General features: G+C 37.8%; 1 protein-coding gene across 2 annotated transcripts in view; it reads right to left on the bottom strand.

Annotated features, from left to right (window-relative positions):
• The window catches only part of LOC150080951 (uncharacterized), a 233556-nt gene that overhangs the window by 68042 nt on the left and 144733 nt on the right, over positions 1–20781 (bottom strand). For both annotated transcript variants that reach the window (XM_090382126.1, XM_090382125.1), the window contains exon 6: positions 6601–6744. In XM_090382126.1, the coding sequence (XP_090238252.1) occupies positions 6601–6744 (144 nt within the window). The remainder of the gene's footprint in view (positions 1–6600; positions 6745–20781) is intronic.

Consider the following 20781-nt stretch of genomic DNA (forward strand, 5'->3'; position numbering starts at 1 on the left):
TCGGGATTGTGAGCTTGCCTGCATTTTGTATGATTTCTGTGATGTGCTAGTGCAACATCTAAATGTTTCGTTCTCAATGATATTGGTGTTGAAAACTGCTTTCCTCTTAAATTCTTCCCAATTAGCTTATTAAGGTGTTAATCTATTTTCCAGCCGGGAGCCCTGCTGGTATGATATGGATAGTCACCCACCAGTGTAGAAATTACTTGGTAATGATCACTACCAAGAGGGTCCTCAAATACTTCCCAATTAAATTTTGTGTCAAGTGTAGGCGTACATATGGTGAGTTCTATTGTTGTAGTGGTCCGAGTTGGAAAGTGGAAGTAAGTGTGATTGCCCCTGTTGGGAAGCAAGAGGTTGTGGTTATCCAGTAGTTGTTCAATGATACGTCCTCTTCTACTGTAGTCTGAACATCCACACAGGGGATTACAAATTATATGATGCAAATTTTTTTTACAAGTGGCAGAATTTTATGAGATTTTAGCATAATTACTGGTGTTGGCAAAAATGATGTAAAAGTAATTTCTCTCTCTTGCTTGTGCACGTGCGCACACACAAACACACACACACAATTTGTCCACCACTTTCTCTAAATTACTGAAACCGCCCACTTCCACGTTATATTTATTCCAATCGGTTAATGTCTGGGTGAATGCAAATTTCCAAACTTCTATTCTACAATCATCCTTTTTCAATTTAAAAATATATCCTCCTGTGCATGCCATCTCAGTTAGGTTTTTTTTTTTTTTTGGTAGTTGTTGGCGCATCGGCTTCTGTGGCCATAATGCACCTCCCAAGGTTTTTGCAGTACTTTGATCCAAGCCCGAGGCGGGATTCGAACCCATGACCTTTGGGTTGCTAGGCAGGTACTTTACCCACCCGGCTAGCCCGGTCGGCAACTCAGTTAGGTCACCACATGCATATCTGAAAACTAGACGCTGCAATTTACACTTTTTTTGCTGCAATTTACACTTTTTTTTTTCTTCCCCCCATAAGAATATCCTTTTATTTCTCCAAATAATCTGCTGCTCCTCTCTGCATCCTTTCTAACCTATGTCCTCCAAAATGAGGTTTCCAAACCTGTATGCCATACTCTATGTGGCCTAACCACTGCTTCATAAAACAGAATAACACTACTCAGCATTTTGAAAAAAAATTCACTGAATCATTTTCTAATGCTGATTTCAAAAATACCTTCTGCTTGTTTTCATCATATCAGATTTCTTCAAAAATCATGAAAGAAAATTTGATTTTTCACAAATTTTCATTAATTTTGGCAGAATTTGTGCACTGAAAAAATAACAAAATGCTACTTTTACTAAACTTTTATGTTTAAATACATGCTTAAAACACTTTTAAAAAGGGCAATGTGGTAAACAGTCCACTAAACACACCTGTCATTTTAAAAACTGATCTACGATAGGTCAAATTTTTGTTTCTTTGATTTTCTTGCAGATCCTTCTACTTTACAGTTCCTTGTCAGTCATCATGTTGATATTCCACCTCCTCTAGTACTTCATGTCCAATTTCTTTAATGTCCTTGTCCTGTTGTTCACTAACACTTCCTAGATTTTTTGGGGAGTAGTCAAATATAGGAGTGAAAAAAATGTACCTTGACATTCACGTTGCCACCCAGCTTCTTAAAGTTTGCCAACATATTTTAAACTATATTCTTGAGTCTGGATCCTTATTCCCTAAGAAGTTCTCAACAACAAAACTGAAGCTAATCCATGCCTGTTTTTCTCTTTTATTCATAGTACCCTCAAAATCTCAATCCCTCATAAGTTTGTGAATTTGAGGTCCAATAAAAATATCTTGTTTTAACTTCTCTTGGGAAAGGTAGTTGAAGCAGGGACCTTCCTGAGGTAAAGCTTTCACAAACTAAAATCCAGTTTGATTTATTATTATTATTAGCCATATGGTGCAAGGAAGCCTGAGGCTTATACTGCACCAGCCAAAAAAAAAAAAAAAAAAAAAAATTTCTGAATTACCCCGAGAGAGAGAGAGAGAGAGAGAGAGAGAGAGAAATCACCAAGAAAGAGAAGAATGATGATATCCAGCTCAGGACCCTGAGTGTGCCAAGCCCATACCAGATGTGAGCCCCTGGGGTTAATATGCAAGGTTGGAAGGTGGACAGTTTTTGGGGGGGGGGTCTACCAGTGGTTTATGAACTATGGACACTGAGTTTCACTCCAAACTAAGCACAACACATTTTTTACAAATTCTGTAATGCCTTTTTTTTTTTTTTTTTTTTTTTGAGGGCTACATAACTTCCACAAATATAACAAAACAAGTTTGGATTGTTCAAACACTTGCAAAAAGACATTTTACTCACTTCCCCATACAAGTTTGACACAAACTCAAAAATAAACTGAGCTCACTGATAAATAAACACTGCAGCATGGTCAAGGTCAAGAAACAAACGACTGAAGGCAGTGTTGCCAATATGTGAAGAAGAAATAATTCAGTACATCCAATATGAGCAGTAACTAAGTATTTAATAAATTGTTAATGGAAGCTTTCGAGATAATGAATCTCTTCCTCAGCCGTAGAAGTACAAACATACATAATATGAAATATAAAATGTTACGAATGGAATGGCAGAGCATGGTCATGTTAAGTAAAAAGAGAGAGAGCATGCACGAGGATGCATGAATGCTGATTCATTTACTGCATAGAATTAGGTGATTGTTGCTGGTACAACTGCAATGTGGGCCAACTGCCAGTGTGTGTATCATGTTGTAACACTACAGACTCCAAGGTTGGGTGTAGTCGTACACCTCTATTGTGGTTTAAAATGTTGTGACAACTAGATATGTATAGTGACTGTAACCACTGATGGCTACAGTAGTGGCGGGATTGGTCAACCACCTCGGTATTGCGACTGGGGATTCACAATATTCAGATCATCAAATTATGATCTGAGGCAGCTCAGATCATAATTTGATTGTCTTTTCCTCCAATTGAGCCTTTCGCTTGTAGCCATTCTCAACTGCATATTGTTTGGCACTATAAGAATGCAAAATGCAATGATCTGCAAGATTTCTTCCTTTCCTTGGGTGGGATACTGTTTTAAATATTCTGATGTCAATGTTTGCTCAAATCGTACCAGTGAAATTATTCTTGTAGGGGATGAAACACTTTATTCCACACTCCAACCTTAAAAATCTTTCCATTTATCTAAACCTTGGTTTTCCAACAAATGTATTAAGATTGTTCAAGAAAAGAATGTTGCATATCGCAATTAGCTTGCATCCAAATCTCCAGATACATTTTCTGCCTACATTGAAGCTTGCAAATTGTAAAGCTGTTATCAGTCCAAACTAGCCAGATATCATCATTCTTCTCTTTCTTGGTGATTCCCTTCTACTTCTCTCTCTCTCTCTCTCTCTCTCTCTCTCTCTCTCTCTCTCTCTCTCTCTCTCTCTCTCTCTCTCTCTCTCTCTCTCTCTCAGGGTAACTTGGGAATTATTTTTTTATTTTTGGCTGGTGCAGCATAAGCCTCAGGCTTCCTTGCACCATATAGCTAATAATAGTAATAGATTTGGAACAAGCTAAGAGTATCAAACTTGTTTCTTATCCAAATGGTAGATGAGCATTCTAGTCTCCTGCCCATAATGCATAGAGGAATTGATCACATTTTTGCCATCCCTACTCCCACCTCTGTTAACACCCAATGGTTCTATTACCACCTAAGCTAAAGCCAACCTGCTAACATCCTACTTTTCTTCTAATTCTCGATTTTGAACAATCTTGTTGCCAAAAAAGTGCCAGAACCTGTGCTCAGTTCTGTTCTGTGTCTCCTTATTACACTGGTGTTTTTTGGAAATTTGCTCATATCCAGCCAGTTCCTAAAAAAGGTGACAAATCCCTTTCCATCCGGTTATCGTCCCACTGCACTTACCCCGCTCCTTCTAAAGTTATGGATAAATCCATTAACTGCCAACTCCTAAACTATCTTGAAGCATTCCATCTGATCGATGATCACCAACACTGATTCCTTCAGTGTCGATCCACTGGTGATATTGCTGGCTTATGTTACCAATGTATGAACAAAAAGTCTGGTGAAACTCACATGGTTCTCATGATATTTCAAAGACTTAAATGTTTGGCATAAAGGAAGGTTTTCTAAATAAACTTCCATCTTATGGATTGACTTTTTTTTTTTGTAATTGGGTATCCAATTTTCTCCCTGACTGCCCACTGCAGGTGATGGTAGATAGCTCTTCTAACTTCTTTACTAATGCTGGTATTCTCCAAGATTCAGAGTTCTTTATCCCATTCTTTTCCTCTTCAATATTATATCTTTTTTCATTGACTAGATCCTATCCATAGTTTTGCCAGTGATAGCAAATGACATTCCACCTTCCAGTTTGAGAAACTTTGCCCTGCACAAACAGCTTCAACTTCTCAAATATCCGCTACCAATTCCTTAAATGCCGATCCCCAAATAGTAATGAGCAAAAATGTCTTAGTTAATTTCGATCCTTCTAAAACTCAGTCCTGTCTTATATCTCACAAAAAAGGATCTTCTGCTCTTATGCTTACCTTCAATGACATTCAGACCTCCATTAGACTCTACTCTTGGCACAAGTACATCACAAATCTTGCTTCCTCTGCATCTAAAAATTTGGTTTTTCTTTTTTTGCTTTCAGTATTACTTTTCTTCTAAACAATGACTCATTCTGCACAAATCTAAAATCCATCCTACCATGGAATATTGTTCTCACATCTGGTTCAGTGCATCCAAAACCTCTCCCAGACTTGTAGACTTTATTCCAATGAGGACAGTTAATGACCTATCTCTTACAAAGTCTCCCCACTCTGTCTCACAGATGTTCTGGTTCTGCTGCATGCCTCTGCTATAGATACTTCCATGGGCATTGTTCTTTTGAATTGTCTTTTATAATTCCCCTACACACACACACACACACACACACTCTGAAACCAGAATGAACATGTGCTGCAAGCAGTCAATATCCATTTACTGTTCAATCTCAGATTCACAGAACCAACTTTTCTTCTTCTTCATTTATCCCTTCTACTTACATTTTTCTGAAAATTACAATCTGCAAAAATTCAAGTCTAAGGTTAACAAGTAGCTTTGTTTTCTTTCATCTTTAACCTATGCATGGTACTAAGTACTGTAAGTCCTAATACCTTTCATGTTTGGGGTTTTCATAAAAAAATTTTAAAAATTAATTAATGAAAATAAATTGCTGTAGGATATATTTTGAAGGTATCTGTGTTCAACTCAGTGGGATATATACCGAATCTCTTTGACACCTTAAAAGATTTCAGCAGTTTACTGTCCACACAGATGGAACACCCAACAGCTCTCAACAAAAGCTTCCTTTGGATTTCTCTAATGAAAATTCTAGAAATCACTATTAGCAATTGTGCAAATAGGAAAAATGCATGATTAAGTATGAAACGCTAATAAGCTTTTTTAGTTTATTCCCAGTGTAAACAAGTGAGAGTTGCCATTGCTAAGGCTTGTTTCAGAAAGAGACTATTTCATTTGCCAAATAGAAATTTCAACCATCCTACCTTACACTCTAGAAATGAAATTTCTAGAGTGTAAGGTAGGATAGTTGAAAGCATGTTGTAGTAGCTGATTCCTCCTAGGGTAAACTGGGTTATCCTAAATGTTTACATCAGGAACAGAAAAGAAATAGATTATAATTGTTTCCTGGTATGCAAAGAATAAAAAGAAGTGCATGCTCCTCACAGTGAACTGTTCTTTGAAAAACAATTATTACAGATTCTTTTTACAGTATGTATTAAATCTACAAAAACTAGTATCAAACAGAAAATACCACTTCATGTACTGGATGAAAAGGAAGTTTGCATTACCATAGAATTGTTTTTTGAAAATTATATAGCTATAGCACAGTTCCAAGATGGAGTTGAGTGGTCAAGCGTGAGGGTGTGGCAGCATATGTGTTTTTGTCAACTGTGGTTCAAGCCTGAATCCTCTGACCTGGTGGTTGTGCTGTAGTATAAAGAGAAACAGAAAGGTTTTCTGATTTTATTTATATGATCGTGTAACAAAATTTCAAGAAAAAAATCTTTACTAGCAACCACATTATAAACTTCCAAAAAAGTGGTATCTACCCTGAAACCTTCGCATCCACTGTTACCTTGTACACAAAAGTAAATATGCATCTGCCACTTTTTTAAAATCGTATTGTTACAAGATCTTGCTTTGATATATATTTAACTTAATAACAAAATTTTGTGGAAAGTAAAGTTCCAAAAACCAGCATCAAATTAAAAATTAACTGAAATAATAGACTTTTTTTTTTTTTTTTTTTTTAAATTAATACTGCAATCATTAATAAGAATTTTAGCTTTACAAAATAGTATTACTAACCAAGAGAAAACTTAAATTTTCAAATTCTGGCTTGCTATTGAGCTTTTAAAATTGCACACAGGGTCACTCTGACCCTGCAAGCATATACAAGTGTAATAATTCTTTGTATGAATACTTATAGGTTAATGGCTCTTTAATACTGCTGGATATGAGATATGGCTCTTGCCTTATAACTTTCTGAAGCTAGTTCATACATGAAAAATAATTTTTAATAAACCACACACCTGTGAAGACTGCGCTGCCATAGCTTGTATTCGGGGAACAGCTTCTTCCATCAATAAGGTTGGCCATAAAACTTCTGTTACTAAACCGCACGAAAGAGCTTGCTGTGCAGTTAACTTTTTCCCTGCAACTAGCATATCTGATGCCTAAAATTTATAAAATTGTATTTAACAGATGCATCTCACACAAACATTACCAAATAAATTTTAATGAAATTAATGGAACAAGAATAATTGTTCATTAAATAAAAATTCTCTTAAAGAAAGAAATCCCAATTAACTGATTTATTCAATTCAAATACAAGGCAAATACAGGAAGAAGAAATAAATGGATATACTATAATTATGTAATGTATATACAGTATCAAGGACTCTCATGTCAGTACGAATATAGCAGCTCAGTCACTTAACCAGTTTGGAAAGGTCTGGATTTGAATCCTATTTTACAGTGGATTAATTTCAGATGGCCTTTTCACTTGACTTAACTGGTGTCAAGGTGTGGGATCCCCCCCCCCAAGTTATTCCAGGTTTTTTTTTTTTTTTTATCCCTTTTAGGAACTTTTCAGGCATTAAATCTGTCTTCAGGTATCAAACCCATCACAGAATATCAAAGCCTATCCTAATCTGCTGCAATACAACAGTGTCAAACTGTGGCACGAAAGTGACGTGACCCAAGTTTTCTCATGGGTTGGCACAATTTAAACCTCAAAATATTATTATTATTAGCCATATGGTGCAAGGAAGCCTGAGGCTTCCTTATACTGCACCAGCCAAAAAAAAAAAAAAAAAAAAAAAAAAAATTCGATTTACCCCAAGAGACAGAGAGAGAGAGAAGTAGAAGGGAATCACCAAGAAAGAGAAGAATGATGATATCCAGCTCAGGACCCTGGGTGTGCCAAGCCTATGCCCACCAGATGTGAGCAGCAATTGAATGCCTGGAAATTTTGAAGTCCAGCTCACACTTTTCTATAAATTCATGTACTGTTTCTATCTTTCACCTACAGAGTTATAGGAAGTTATGCTTTGCCCTATTCAAAAAAATATTATTTCCTAAAAACAATTACTTTATTGTTAAATGGCTTATAAGAACACTCATCACCATAATAGCACACAAAAATACAGCATAACTTTATATTTGCTTATAATTAATTAGGCAGGAGAGCTGAGAATCATCCACAACCCTTTCATCTCTCCTTTTGTCATTTACTCTTTATCAATGTTTCCCATTTAAAAGTTTGCGATTATATAACTATGCCAGCCAGCCAAGCATAGTTTTATTATATGCTTGGCTGGCTGGGTCAGATGACTGACTATTTTAGTGAAAATACAACATTCTCAGGGTGCCAGGTCTCGTGGTAGTAAATCAGTGTATTTTGAGTGTGTGTTCATCAATCGATTAATATGTTGTGCAGGCTAAGGATGCTGGAATAATTCTTAAGTAGAAACACCCTATTCCTTTCACCTGTCATAATATGCTATCTTGTTTATTATTCAGCATGTTAAATATACAGTGACATTCAAATGTTCAAGAACAAACATAAAAATATAAATAAATCAAAACCTTTTATAAGATTATGGCAAAACATTAGAAAGACATTTGTTTTAATACTGCACACAGACCAGACAAATTTTGATCTGAAATTACAGTTATGCAAATATTAATTGGTCAAAAATGAAGAGGTGCAATCATGGAAATATTCCCTAATAAGGTGTGTGATTTTTGCAGGAACCAATACAGTCTTCACACTGATTGGTTAGAATATTCTATGCATGCTATATCAGAATGAACTCTGTAGATCTGGCTTACCATTCCAAACAGGTTACACTCTCCCTCTGAAGATTTCTAGGAGAGTCCCATGGGAACATGCATTATTATTCATAAAAAAAAAAAAATGAACAATCCAATAATTCTGAAAAATACTAAATACAGTGAAACCTCCTTTAACAAATGCCTCTTCTTGTGGATACTCAGATTTGGGTCCCAATCAGACAATCTGTTGTTGTTTCTTTGGGTTTAACAGTGCAAGGGCAGCTAGGCCATAATGCACCTAATCTCAGGTTAGAAATGACACAGTTTACTGAAAGGTTTTCCCTTAATATTTATAGCACGTTATAATAGTGAATACATTGGAGATACATAAAAATTCTGGCTACATCCAATGTACCTGCTTCCAGTTAGGCTAATGTAAGAGATGTACTTATGGTGGGAAATGTGCTTATGTACTTATGCAATAGACAGACAGCTTGTCTGTCTATTGCATAAGGGACAATCTATAAGTTAGATGCTGAATTGTGAGCTGTATATTACAGTTTGGGCACTCTGGAGGATCAGTGGCTTTAAGTAGATGCAAATGAGTTAGGCGGGAGTATTCTATCTGTACCCCAATAGGTATAACCTTCTTGTCTGTGATTTCTGATACTGGATTTCCATGCTTTCAGGTCTTTCTTTATACGGAATAACGTGTTGTTAGTTTGGTTTCCCAAATTTTGTTGCCATTCTTTTGATTTGTTATGTTGTTTGTTATTTGGTTTTTAGGAGCATTAGCAACTAAGGCCATATTGCTCCGGGAATATGCGATGATCATTCCCTGATCTTTCCGCATCCCCGTATTTGGTGGTGACCCATTCTTTTGAACATTGCTGCTTAATGATAGGACTTGTAACCTGAAAATGGTACACTGAATGGACGATCAATAGTGTTAGCTGCAATTTTGGCAGATAAATCTTCACACAAATTTCCCAGGGATCCAGAAGAAGGTGATGCTCTGGCTATTTCCATTTAATTTGGTTAGAATATCGCAGATCTGTACAAGTAACAGAGTACTGTTACCTTTTCTTCCACTGTATGGTTTGAGTTTTACTGATTGAATCCATGTATATGATAGCGAGTGGTATACAAAATTTAAAGCTATAATAATAATTGCATAGAGTTCCGCTGTGAAGCTGCTACATTCAACTGGACGTTTCTGAGATATGGTGATATTGGGAAAAACTGCAGCCACACCAAAATGACTGTCAGTTTTCAATCTATTTGTGCAGTGATGCGTGCAATTGTAATATGTTTTGTTGGGAACGTGAAATTTTTTCCCCTGTTGAGAGTGATAAATTGCACGGTAGGGAATGATATATCCAGGGAGATATTGTAAAAGGGACAGTAGGTTTTATATCATTTAAGTCAAGTTGCCACTCACTAAGAGTAGACTGAAGGTGTATCCCTGTTGATGAGTTGATTGATGGTAGACTCTGTTAAAGTTTTCCCATTTTGGAGAGAAAAATAGTTTCCGAGTTGGATGATCCAGTTGTCCTCTGAGTTTCACCGCATAGCTTACTAGGAGAATTTCTATGCATAAATGTATGGGAGGTTCACTGGCTTCAGCATAAAGGCTCTGGATTGAAGATGTACAGTATGCATCAAGTGCAAGGCAAAGGCCACTGTGATGTACAGTATCAAGCTATCGTAGTGCACTTAGTCTAGCAGAACTGTACACCACAGATTTATAATCTAGTCTAGCAGAATATCCTATTAGTGTATAGTATAGATGCAGTAGTATAAATCATTTGGTTCCCCCATGTTGCAGATAGCACTCTTATGTTTTGTTTTTCAGGCATGCTATCTGGAGTTTTTTTTTTTTTTTTTTTAATAAGGTTAAGGCAAATAAATTTTTCACCAAAAATTACACCTAGGAGGTGGATACTAGAGATAGTAGTAGTGGCATGTGATGCAAGAAAGCAAATGTATGAGATTATGCAGCATCAGCCAAAAAAAAAAAATATCACACCATTCCCTCCAAATGCCTGTCCAGTTCCGCCTTAAATTTATTCAACCTATCAACTTCCACAACGACAGATGGAAGTTTGTTCCAGCAATTAACCACCCACTAGCTAAAGGCAAATTTTTGCACATCTATTCTACATCTGTCCTTTCTTAATTTGAATTTATGCCCCCTTAGGTTCGTAATCTGAACGAGTGGAAGGATCCCATCAGAATTCAGCGTGCTCAACCCATTCAAGGCCTTATACACCTCAATCAGATCACCGCGCAGGTGCCTAGTCTCCAGCCACTGCAATTTGCAGAACTTAAGCCTCTCTTGATAAGAAGATCCCTTCATTCCCCTCACCAATCTTGTTGCCCTTCTCTGTACACGCTCAAGTAAATCTACATCCTTCCTAAAATGAGGCTTCCAGACCTGTACGCAGTACTCAAGGCGTGGCCTGACCATTGCCTTATACAGAGGGATAATCACCTCCTTTTCCCTGCTAGCAAAATTCCTATATATCATTGACAAAACCCCATGACCTGCCCTGGCAGCCTGTCTGCATTGCTCAGAAAACTTCATATCTGCCTGCACAATTACTCCCAGGTCTTTTTCATTTTCTACCACCTTAACTGTAGTACCACACAGTTGGTACGTTTCTCTGGGGTTACTTCTACCCATATGTAGTACTTTGCATTTGTCAAGGTTAAACTTCAGTTGCCACTTCTTAGCCCATCTGCCCAAATTATCTAGATCCTGTTGCAGTAGCACACTGCTATTACTGTCATTAACAACCCTGCCAACCTTTGTATCATCTGCAAACTTCGATACTAAGCCTGATTTTTTTTTTTTTTTTGATTTGGTAGTTGTTGGCGCATCGGCTTCTGTGGCCATATTGCATCTCCCAAGGTTTTTTTGCAGTACTTTGATCCAAGCCCGAGGCGGGAATCGAACCCGCAACCTTTGGGTTGCCAGGAAGTTCTTTACCCACTCGGCTACTAAGCCTGATATACCTTCATCAATATCATTGATAAATATGCAAAACAACAGAGGACCCATCACCGAACCCTGTGGGACTCCACTAATAATATTAGTCTAGGAAGAGCAGCACCCATTGATTACCACCACTGTCTTCTCCCACTCAACCATCCTTTTATCCATTGTAGCAACTTACCCTTAATACCATTCTGCTCCAATTTGTATAATAGTCTTCCATGCACAACAGTGTCAAAAGCTTTCCCGAAATCCATATATTCAAAATTATTTTTTGCATCCAGTTCCTTTGTAACCACATCATAATATGCTATCAAATTTGTCAGACAAGACTTTCCCTTAACAAACCCATGCTGTGTCTGAATTATTGCTGCAGTCTTGTCTAGATGATCCTGCAATGCATCTTTAACCAGCGACTCCATTATTTTACTCGGAACAGAAGTTAAACTAACTGGTCTGTAATTACTCGTGTCACCCTTCGATCCCCCTTTGTGAATTGGGGATACATTTGCACATCTCCAGTCCATGGGAACCTCCCCTGAGTCCAAGGATGTGCTCATAATTATGGCTAAGGGTTTGCTTAGTTGCTTTGCCGCCTCCTTTAATATAACTGGATAGATCCCATCCACCCCAGGTGCTTTTCTTACGTTTAACTTCAACAGTTTCTCTTCCACTTTGCTCTCAGTTATTACAAAATCATTAAGTATCCTGCTACAATTTGATAACCTTCTGCCATTTTCAAACCTTAATATTTCCTCACGTGTGAATGTAGATGCAAAATACTCATTCAGTTTGTTTGCTATCTGAGCAGGATCATCAACAGTCGAACCATCGATGTGTAGATTTTGTATATCCCAGTTCCTGAGAAAAAAATATCCTACAAAAATGTATCCTAGTGTCTGAGATAAGAGGCAGAAGCCCCTGTTGCTAGTACATGTAACGATTTGTTGATCACACCTTGTAACTGTCTTCCACCATTTGCATTTTGGGGAAATAACAGGACATAGTATAGTGTTAATTGTAATGCAGCTCCAAGGGTTCCCCCCAACTCTGTCAAGAAATGTGATGAATACAAACTCTGTAAATGTCAGATTTATGTAGGTTAGTGAGTGTTCGGATGGCAGGAGATACTGAGGTCATCTGCATACAGAATGGTAGATACTGTTTTGATAGGTTGTGCATTATCGAGTTTATTTCTAAGTGCTAAGTACCAGGCACTGTGGGACCTCTTCCTCTTGGATAAGTTTGTGAGCAAATAGAGTTGAACCTGAAAGGTCTGTTTGTGCAAAATGTTTCTGATGAACAGTGGGAGTTTTCCCCATGATTTAAATCATATAGGTCCTGTAATATTCCATATCTCCATGTAGTGTCAAAAATTATTATATATAAAAAGCATCGCAGATGTTTATTTCTGACTGAGCCAGCAAAATGAGGATGGGTATAGGGAAACCACATTACATGGGAGACAGGTCATGTTGTATTAGAAATCGGGTTAGTCGAGCACTAATAATTTTTTCCATGACCATTGCTCATACAGCTAGTAAGAGCAACGGACTGGTAGTTCTGCGGATTGGTAGGGTCTTTTCTAGGTTCTGGAAAGGCAAACCTTTTAGGCCTCCAGACCTGTATGCAGTACTCAAGACGTGACCTGATTCTGCCTTATACAAAGGGATAATCATCTCCCTGCTAGAAAAATACCTGTTTGTGGATTTACTGGATGATTGTTTTCTACAGCAGCATGTTCGGGAGGCATTTAGAGAAAGTAATACTCTTGATCTGATTATCAGTAGCTATTCTTCATGCATTAAGAATCTGCAGATAAAGGAACCGCTAGGTGGCAGTGATCACAGCGTGCTGATGTGGGATTTACTCAAAGAGGTAACTACCATCAGGGTTAAAGGGAAGGGTTTTTGCTTTCATAAAGGTGACTATGGTGGTCTGAGACAGTATTTAAATTATATATACTGGGACCAACTGATGATGTTACCAACAGCAAATTCAAAATGGGAAGCATTCAAAGAATTAATCTTGGAAGCTACTAGGCTTTTCATACCAACTAAGAAATATTGTTCACAATATTACATTAATACACCAATCATTGAGTTAAAATAATAATTTAATACTGTATATACCAACAATACAGAGGATACTGTAACATAATCTATTTACAATAACTGATTATGAATAAAGCCTAAAAACAAAATAAAATACCAAAATTTTTTAAAGTGCAATAAAATATATAAGGTTAAAAGCGTTAAATCTATTAAAACTGTACAATTGTAGCTTTTGGGGGCATCCGCCTCCTTTCTCAACAAGAAATAATGCTTGCGCAGCACATCCGAGGTGTAGTAGGAGATTTATTGGTGCATCTTTAGGCAATATTAGTAGTAGATTATCCCTTGCTCACTTATTATTAGTTAGGAGGTTAGTTTTGGATAGAGTTAATAGGATCGCTTACACCTATAGGCAGAGACATATTAGTAAGTTTAATAGATTATTAGAAGAACAGGCAGTTTTTTGTAGGGATAGTGGTACTAACTTTGTACATAACCTTAGTGGCAAACCTTTAACCAAAGCACAAGAGGGAGTTCTGGATTTAGGACACAAGTTTGCCCTTTTACCCCCCAAACCACCGAGATAGCCATAGGCATAGAAAGGGCAATTAGTAAATTACCGGAGTCTTTATCCAATCAAATTCGTACAAAGACTTCCGCCATTCTATGCCAGGCAAAAACGGTGGCTCCTAATCTTAATATTAATCAGAGAAGAGAATTGAATGAGCTTAAACGAGATGAAATTGTAGTGTTACCAGCAGATAAGGGTAGATCAACAGTAGTATTAAGAAAAGAAGATTATCATAAGAAAGCATTAGATTTGTTACAAGATAGTGCCACATATAAGATTATTCGGAGGAATCCATTAGCTGGTCTAGAACAGCGTGTCAACAAGATTTTGCAACTCTGGTTGAAGACAAGAAAAATCTCTAAGGAAATGTTTTGGTCTATGCAACGGGGTGTCAGCTTCCCAGGTTTTATGGGCTACCAAAAACACATAAAGTAGGGGTCCCCTTAAGACCCACTGTTTCTTTTATTGGTAGCCCTACTTATGCTATGTCTAGATTTTTGGCAAAGCTGACTGCCCCCATAGTGGGACGGTCTGTATTTGTTGTTAAAGATAGTAAAGAATTTGTGAGCTTTGTGAAGAGTCAGACTATAGGGGTGAATGAGATTATGATATCGTTGGATGTAGTGTCATTGTTTACATGTATTCCTATAACACATGGGGTTCAATGTGTTAAAATGGCCCTACAGAAAGATTACACTTTAAGTGCTAGGTCTCGTTTAAATATTGAAGATATTTGTTGTGGTGTAGAATTGTCTCTCGAGTATTACTATGTTATTTCACGGGATGATGTACAAGCAGGTTCACTGAACAGCTATGGGTTCTCCTATTATTGCTATTGTGGCGAATCTAGCCATGGAAGAATTAGAAAACAGGATTTTTGAAGGATTGGAGTTCCCTATGCGTAAGTGGAAAAGATACATGGATGACACATTTACTATTGTTCAAAAGGGGAGAGAAGAAGATGTGCTTAGTCTTCTCAACAGTTTTTCTCCATTTATACAGTTTACCTCAGAGGTAGAGACAGGTGGTACCCTCCTATTCCTGGATGTAATGGTATACAGAGATGGCTCCAGACTTAAAACCACAATTTATAAGAAACCAATGTGCCGGAGCCAGTACACCCACTACAGGTCGGCGCAGACTAGACAACATAAGAATAGCATCGCTAAGGCACTATTTGATAGGATTGGAACCCACTGTAGTACATCTGAGGAGAGAGAGAAAGAAATTTCACGAATTGCAGTGGACCTTATGAAATATGGTTACCCCCAGAGGATCGTGGATAAATATAGTAGAGGAGTGGAGTCTATCCATGGAGAATTGGCTGTTCCGGTTACCACAGTCTACATTCCCTACTATCTGGGTCTTACAGAATGCACTGCAAGGGTATTTCGGGATTGTCAAGCACACTGTGTGCAGCTTCCGAGTCGGAGGTTGCACACAGTACTGTCACAAGTTAAGGACCCCATATTAAGGGACTCTAGTAGTGGGGTTATATACGAGATTAAATGCTCGGATTGTGGGGGGAAAGGGGCGGCGGCTTAAGGATCATCTGGGGGGGGGAACAAACGGACAAACGAGTGCCATGCAGACCGCACCAGGTCTCCCCAGAAAATGCTGTCATCCTTGATCGGGTGCATAGGTTCTGGGACCGCAAGTGGCTTGAGAGCTTGTGATCCCAGAACTTTGCTCATCCAATAACAATACTATGAATAGGGACAGGGGTGTGCAGCTTCACCCCCTTTTTGAGGCTACAGTCCTCTCAAAAGATGAGCGTTTCTGTTTACCACATCCTGAGCTGCTTCCAGTTCTGGGGTACGTGTAGTAACTTTTGTTCATGCACCTGATCAACCACGTGTGCCGTGAACCTGATACTTAAGGATGTGCTGTGCAAGCATTATTTCTTGTTGAGAAAGGAGGCGGACGCCCCCGAAAGCTACGATTGTACAGTTTTAATAGTTTTAACACTTCTAACCTTATATATTTTATTGCACTTTAAAAACTTTTGGTATTTTATTTTGTTTTTAGGCTTTATTCATAATCAGTTATTGTAAATAGATTGTTACAGTATCCTCTGTATTGTTGGTATATACAGTATTAAATTATTATTTCAACTCAACAGTTGGTGTATTAATGTAATATTGTGAATATGAACTTTCCCAACCTCAGAGGCCTTTCTGAAGGTAAGAAATATTGTTCAAGGTTTAGGCCTAAATGGATGTCAGATAAACTGAGACATGTGGCAGAGAAAAAAAATGCATGGGAAAATGCAAATAAATTAACAGGTGACACAGAAGCCTATGATAGATATAAGCTGGTCTGTAACCAAGTCACAAAGGAGGTTAGGCAGGCAAAGGCAGAATACAAGAAATCTTTGGCAAAGGATGCAAAAGAAAAACAGCAAAGAGTTTTTTACTTATGTAAACTCTAGAAGGAAGGGGATGAATCAGATTGGTCCACTTGATATTGATGGTTCAACTGTTGATGATCCTACTGAGGGAGCTAACAAACTAAACGAGTATTTTGCATCTACATTCATACATCAGGAGTTATTCAGGGAGGAGAATTCCAGAGGTGAATTAAATTCTGGCAGTGATCTAGATGATTTTGTAATAACTGAGAACAAAGTGGAGGAGAAAATGTTGAAGATAAACATAAGAAAGGCACCAGGGGTGGATGGAATTCATCCAGTTAGATTAAAGAAGGCAGCAAAGGAAACCCTTAGCCATAATTATGAGAGCTTTCCATGGACTGGAAATGGGCAAATGTGACTCCAATTCACAAAGGAGGATCAAAGGGTGACAAGTAATTACAGACTTGTTAGTTTTTCAGTTCCAGGAAAATTAATGGAGGCACTGGTTAAGAAGCACTGCAGGATCATCTAGACAAGACTTCAGTTATAGCTTGGACACAGCATGGGTTTGTTAAGGGGAAGTCTTGTCTGATCAATTTGATTGGATAATATGATATCATATATTTGGATCTTAGAAAGGCTTTTGATACTGTTGCACATAGAAGACTGCTGCATAAATTGGGGCAGTATGGCAATGGAGGCAAACTGTTGCTATAGACAAAGGGATGGTTGAGTGGGAGAAGACAGAGTTGTTATCAGTGAACATTGCTCTTCGTGGACTAATGTTATTAATGGAGTCCCCCAGGGTTTAGTGTTGGGTCCATTGTTGTTTTCTGTATTTATTAATGATACTGATGATGGTATATCAGGCTTAATGTCCAAGTTTGCAGACAATACGAAGGTCGGCAGGGTTGTTAATGACACTACTGACAGTATTTTGCTGCAACAGGATCTAGAAAAGTTGAGCAGATGGGCTCAGAGGTGGTAACCGAAGCTTAACATTGACAAATGTAAAGTACAGTCGGTCCTCGTATAACACGTGTTTACATTACACGAATTCGATCATACACGATTTATAAATAGGGGAACGTTATCTTATATAACACAAACCGAATTCGCTTATACATGATTCGCCTTTGTGTTTACAAGAAATGGCAGTCGAACGCGGAATCACCCCAACCGAACGCAACACGATAGGAATGAAGAAGATTCTGAAAATGTATTTATGTGTTTTATATCAGTGAAGGGGAAACACATTTCACCATAATAATGTAAAAACCAACACAATTCCAGCTATCGATATAATAGCAAATGCAATTAGATGGAGTTTACTACCAGTTTATAACAGATTCCATTAGCAGAAACGCAACTGGAAATTGTTTTTATTGTTTTATGGTAGTAACCCCCAGAAATGTGCTTTAGTAAAATGTGAGGTGTTAATAGTGTATCTCGGCCTTTACGGTGTTGTTTATTCAGTTGCTACACGCGCGCAGCTTTGTTTATGTGTATCAAGCGTGCCTCCTCGTTTTATAATTTTGCTTTATTCCCTAAAAATGAGTAAAATACTTAAAAGGTGTGAAAAGGAAGTGTTCTGGCTAAGATACTGCAGATTCAGAGAAAAAAAAAAAGCAATATCGATAAACAGAGGCGGACTGGATCAAAAATTCTTAACCGGGAAAATTTATAGTGGCCTCATACTACGGTTTATGGCCAAAATCACACCGGCCTCCGGCCCACCGTGGTTTCCCCCGTAAGGCTTCTGTCCGCATCTGTCGATAGAGAAAAAATATGAAATTGTGAAACGCTTTGAGCGAAATGAAAGGCCATGTGATACTGCAAGTGCTATAGACCTAAATCAGGCAACGCCGAGAATTACAAAGAATGCAGAGAAAATAAAAACAACTTTCATAGCAGGAACAACTCAGTGTAATTAAAATCCATTAGATTAAGACACAAGAATTGGAAGGGATGGAACGGCTGTCATCTGTTTGGATAGAAAATCAAATAAAAAACAAGTTTGCTTATGATAGAAGCAAAAGCATTAGCAATATTTTATAACGACTTACGTATTATAATTTATACTTACGTATTATAAAATACGTAAGTATTTTATTACGACTATTTTATTTAATATAATAATTTTTTTACGACTATTTTATTTAATATAATAATTTTTTTACGAATAAAATACGTATTTTATTCGTAAAAAATACTTTTTTAGTATTAAAAAATACTAAAAATACTTTATTATAATATTTTTATTACGTATTTTAATCGTTATAAAATACTTACATTTTATAACGATTAAAACTACTCGATTATTTATTGTTTGGTAATGTTTTGGTTCCAAATGTGTGTTCAATCTTGGGTGGTCGGCACCTAACCCTACTTTTCCCATAGGGCCTGTTGTTTATATTGCACGATTTCGCATGGCACGAGGTTTTCTAGGAACGCAACTATCGTGCTATACGAGGACAGACTGTACTGCATATGGGAAGCAATAACCTCCTTGTCTCTGCTATAAAATTGCATATATATCATTGACAAAACTCCGTGACCTGCTCTGGCAGCCCATCTGCCTGCACAATTATCCCCCAGGTCCTTTTCACTCTCTACCACTGTCAGTGTAGTACCACACAGTTGATACATTACTCTGGGGTTATTGCTTCCCATATGCAGTACTTTACATTTGTCAATGTTAAACTTCGGTTGCCAACTCTCAGCCCATCTGCTCAACCTTTCCAGATCCTGTTGCAGCAGCATAGCGTCAGTAGTGTCTTTAACAACTCTGACAACCTTTGTATCATCTGCAAACTTGGACATTAAGCTTGATATACCATCATCAATATCATTTATAAATACAGAAAACAACAATGGACCCAACACTGAACCTCGAGGGCATCCACTAATAACATCAGTCCACAATGAGCAGTGTCCACTGATTACCACTCTCTGCTTCTCTCCCTCAACCATCTCTTTAGCCATAGCAGCAATTTGCCTCCAATACCACACTACTCCAATTTATGGAGCAGTCTTCCATGTGCAACAGTATCAAAAGCCTTTCTAAGATGCAAATATATAATATCAAAGTTAATCCCTGCATCCAGTTCTTTTGTGACTGCATTATAGTATGCAATCAAATTGGTCAGGCAAGACTTTCCCTTAACAAACCATACTGTGTCCGAGCTATAACTGAAGTCTTGTCAAGTTGATCCTGCAGTGCTTCTTTAACCAGTGCCTCCATTAATTTTCTTGGAACAGAAGTTAAACTCACAGGTCTATAATTACTTGTGTCAGCCTTTGATCCTCCTTTACCAATTTTTTTTTTTTTTTTTTATATAAGAACCCCAAACACAAGAGGTATTATAACCTATAGTACTTAATACCGTGCTTGGGTTGGAGGTTGAGAAGACGAAAGAAGATATTTGTTGATATTGGACTTGAACTTCTGTAGATTGTAATTTTCAGGAAATACGTATGAAGGAAGGTTGTTCCAGAAAACGGCAGTTGAATGAATAAATGAGGAAGATGAAAAGTTGGTTCTGTGGGTTTGAAGTTGGACAGTAAATGGATGTTGGCTGGTGGCAGCACGTGTTCCGACTGTTTTGAAAGAGAGAGCGGGAATTATAGAAGCCAATTCAGAAGAACAGTGCCCATGGAAGTATCTGTAGAAGAGGCATGCAGCAGAAACAGTGCGTCTATGAGAAATCGAGTGGAGAGACTCTGTTAGAGATGAATCATTAATTAACCTAACTGCCCTCTTCTGAATGGAATCAAGAAGTCTGAGAGAGGTTTTGGGGGCACCACCCCAGATGTGGGAACAATATTCCATGGCAGGGCGGATTTGCGATTTATACAGAGTGAGCAGCTGTTTGGGAGAAAAGTAACGCCGAGAGCGAAAGAGAAAACCAAGTGTTTTAGATGCAGAGGAAGCAATATTTGTAATGTGCTTGTGCCAAGAGAGATTAGAAGTCAGGGTAATCTCCAAAAGAGATATATCATTTTGCCTAGAAATCAGAGTGTCACTAAAGATAAGCATAGGAGCAGAAGAATCCTTTTTGCGAGATATAAGACAAGATTGAGTTTTAGAAGGGTTGAAATCAACTAAGTTGTCTTTGCCCCACTGGAGAATTACCTGAAGATCGGCATTTAAGGAATTGGCAGCAGATTTTCGAGAACTTGGAGTTGATTGAGCTGGACAAGGTTTCTCAAAATGGAAAGTTGAATGCAATGTGCTATCATCGGCAAAACTATGGATAGGATTTCCAGTCAATGGAAGAAGGTCATTGATATACAAGAGGAAAAGAGTGGGGGAAAGAACTGAACCTTGGGGGACATCGGCATTAGTGGAGAAGTTAGAAGACAAAGAGCCATCTACCATCACCCTCAGTGAGCGATCAGAGAGAAAACTGGATAACCAATTACTAAAAACAGTTGGCAAACCATAAGATGGAAGCT

The sequence above is a fragment of the Mastigoproctus giganteus genome, chromosome 9, assembly GCF_048544385.1.
Source record: "Mastigoproctus giganteus isolate SK-2022 chromosome 9, ASM4854438v1, whole genome shotgun sequence".
NCBI classification, from domain to species: domain Eukaryota; kingdom Metazoa; phylum Arthropoda; class Arachnida; order Uropygi; family Thelyphonidae; genus Mastigoproctus; species Mastigoproctus giganteus.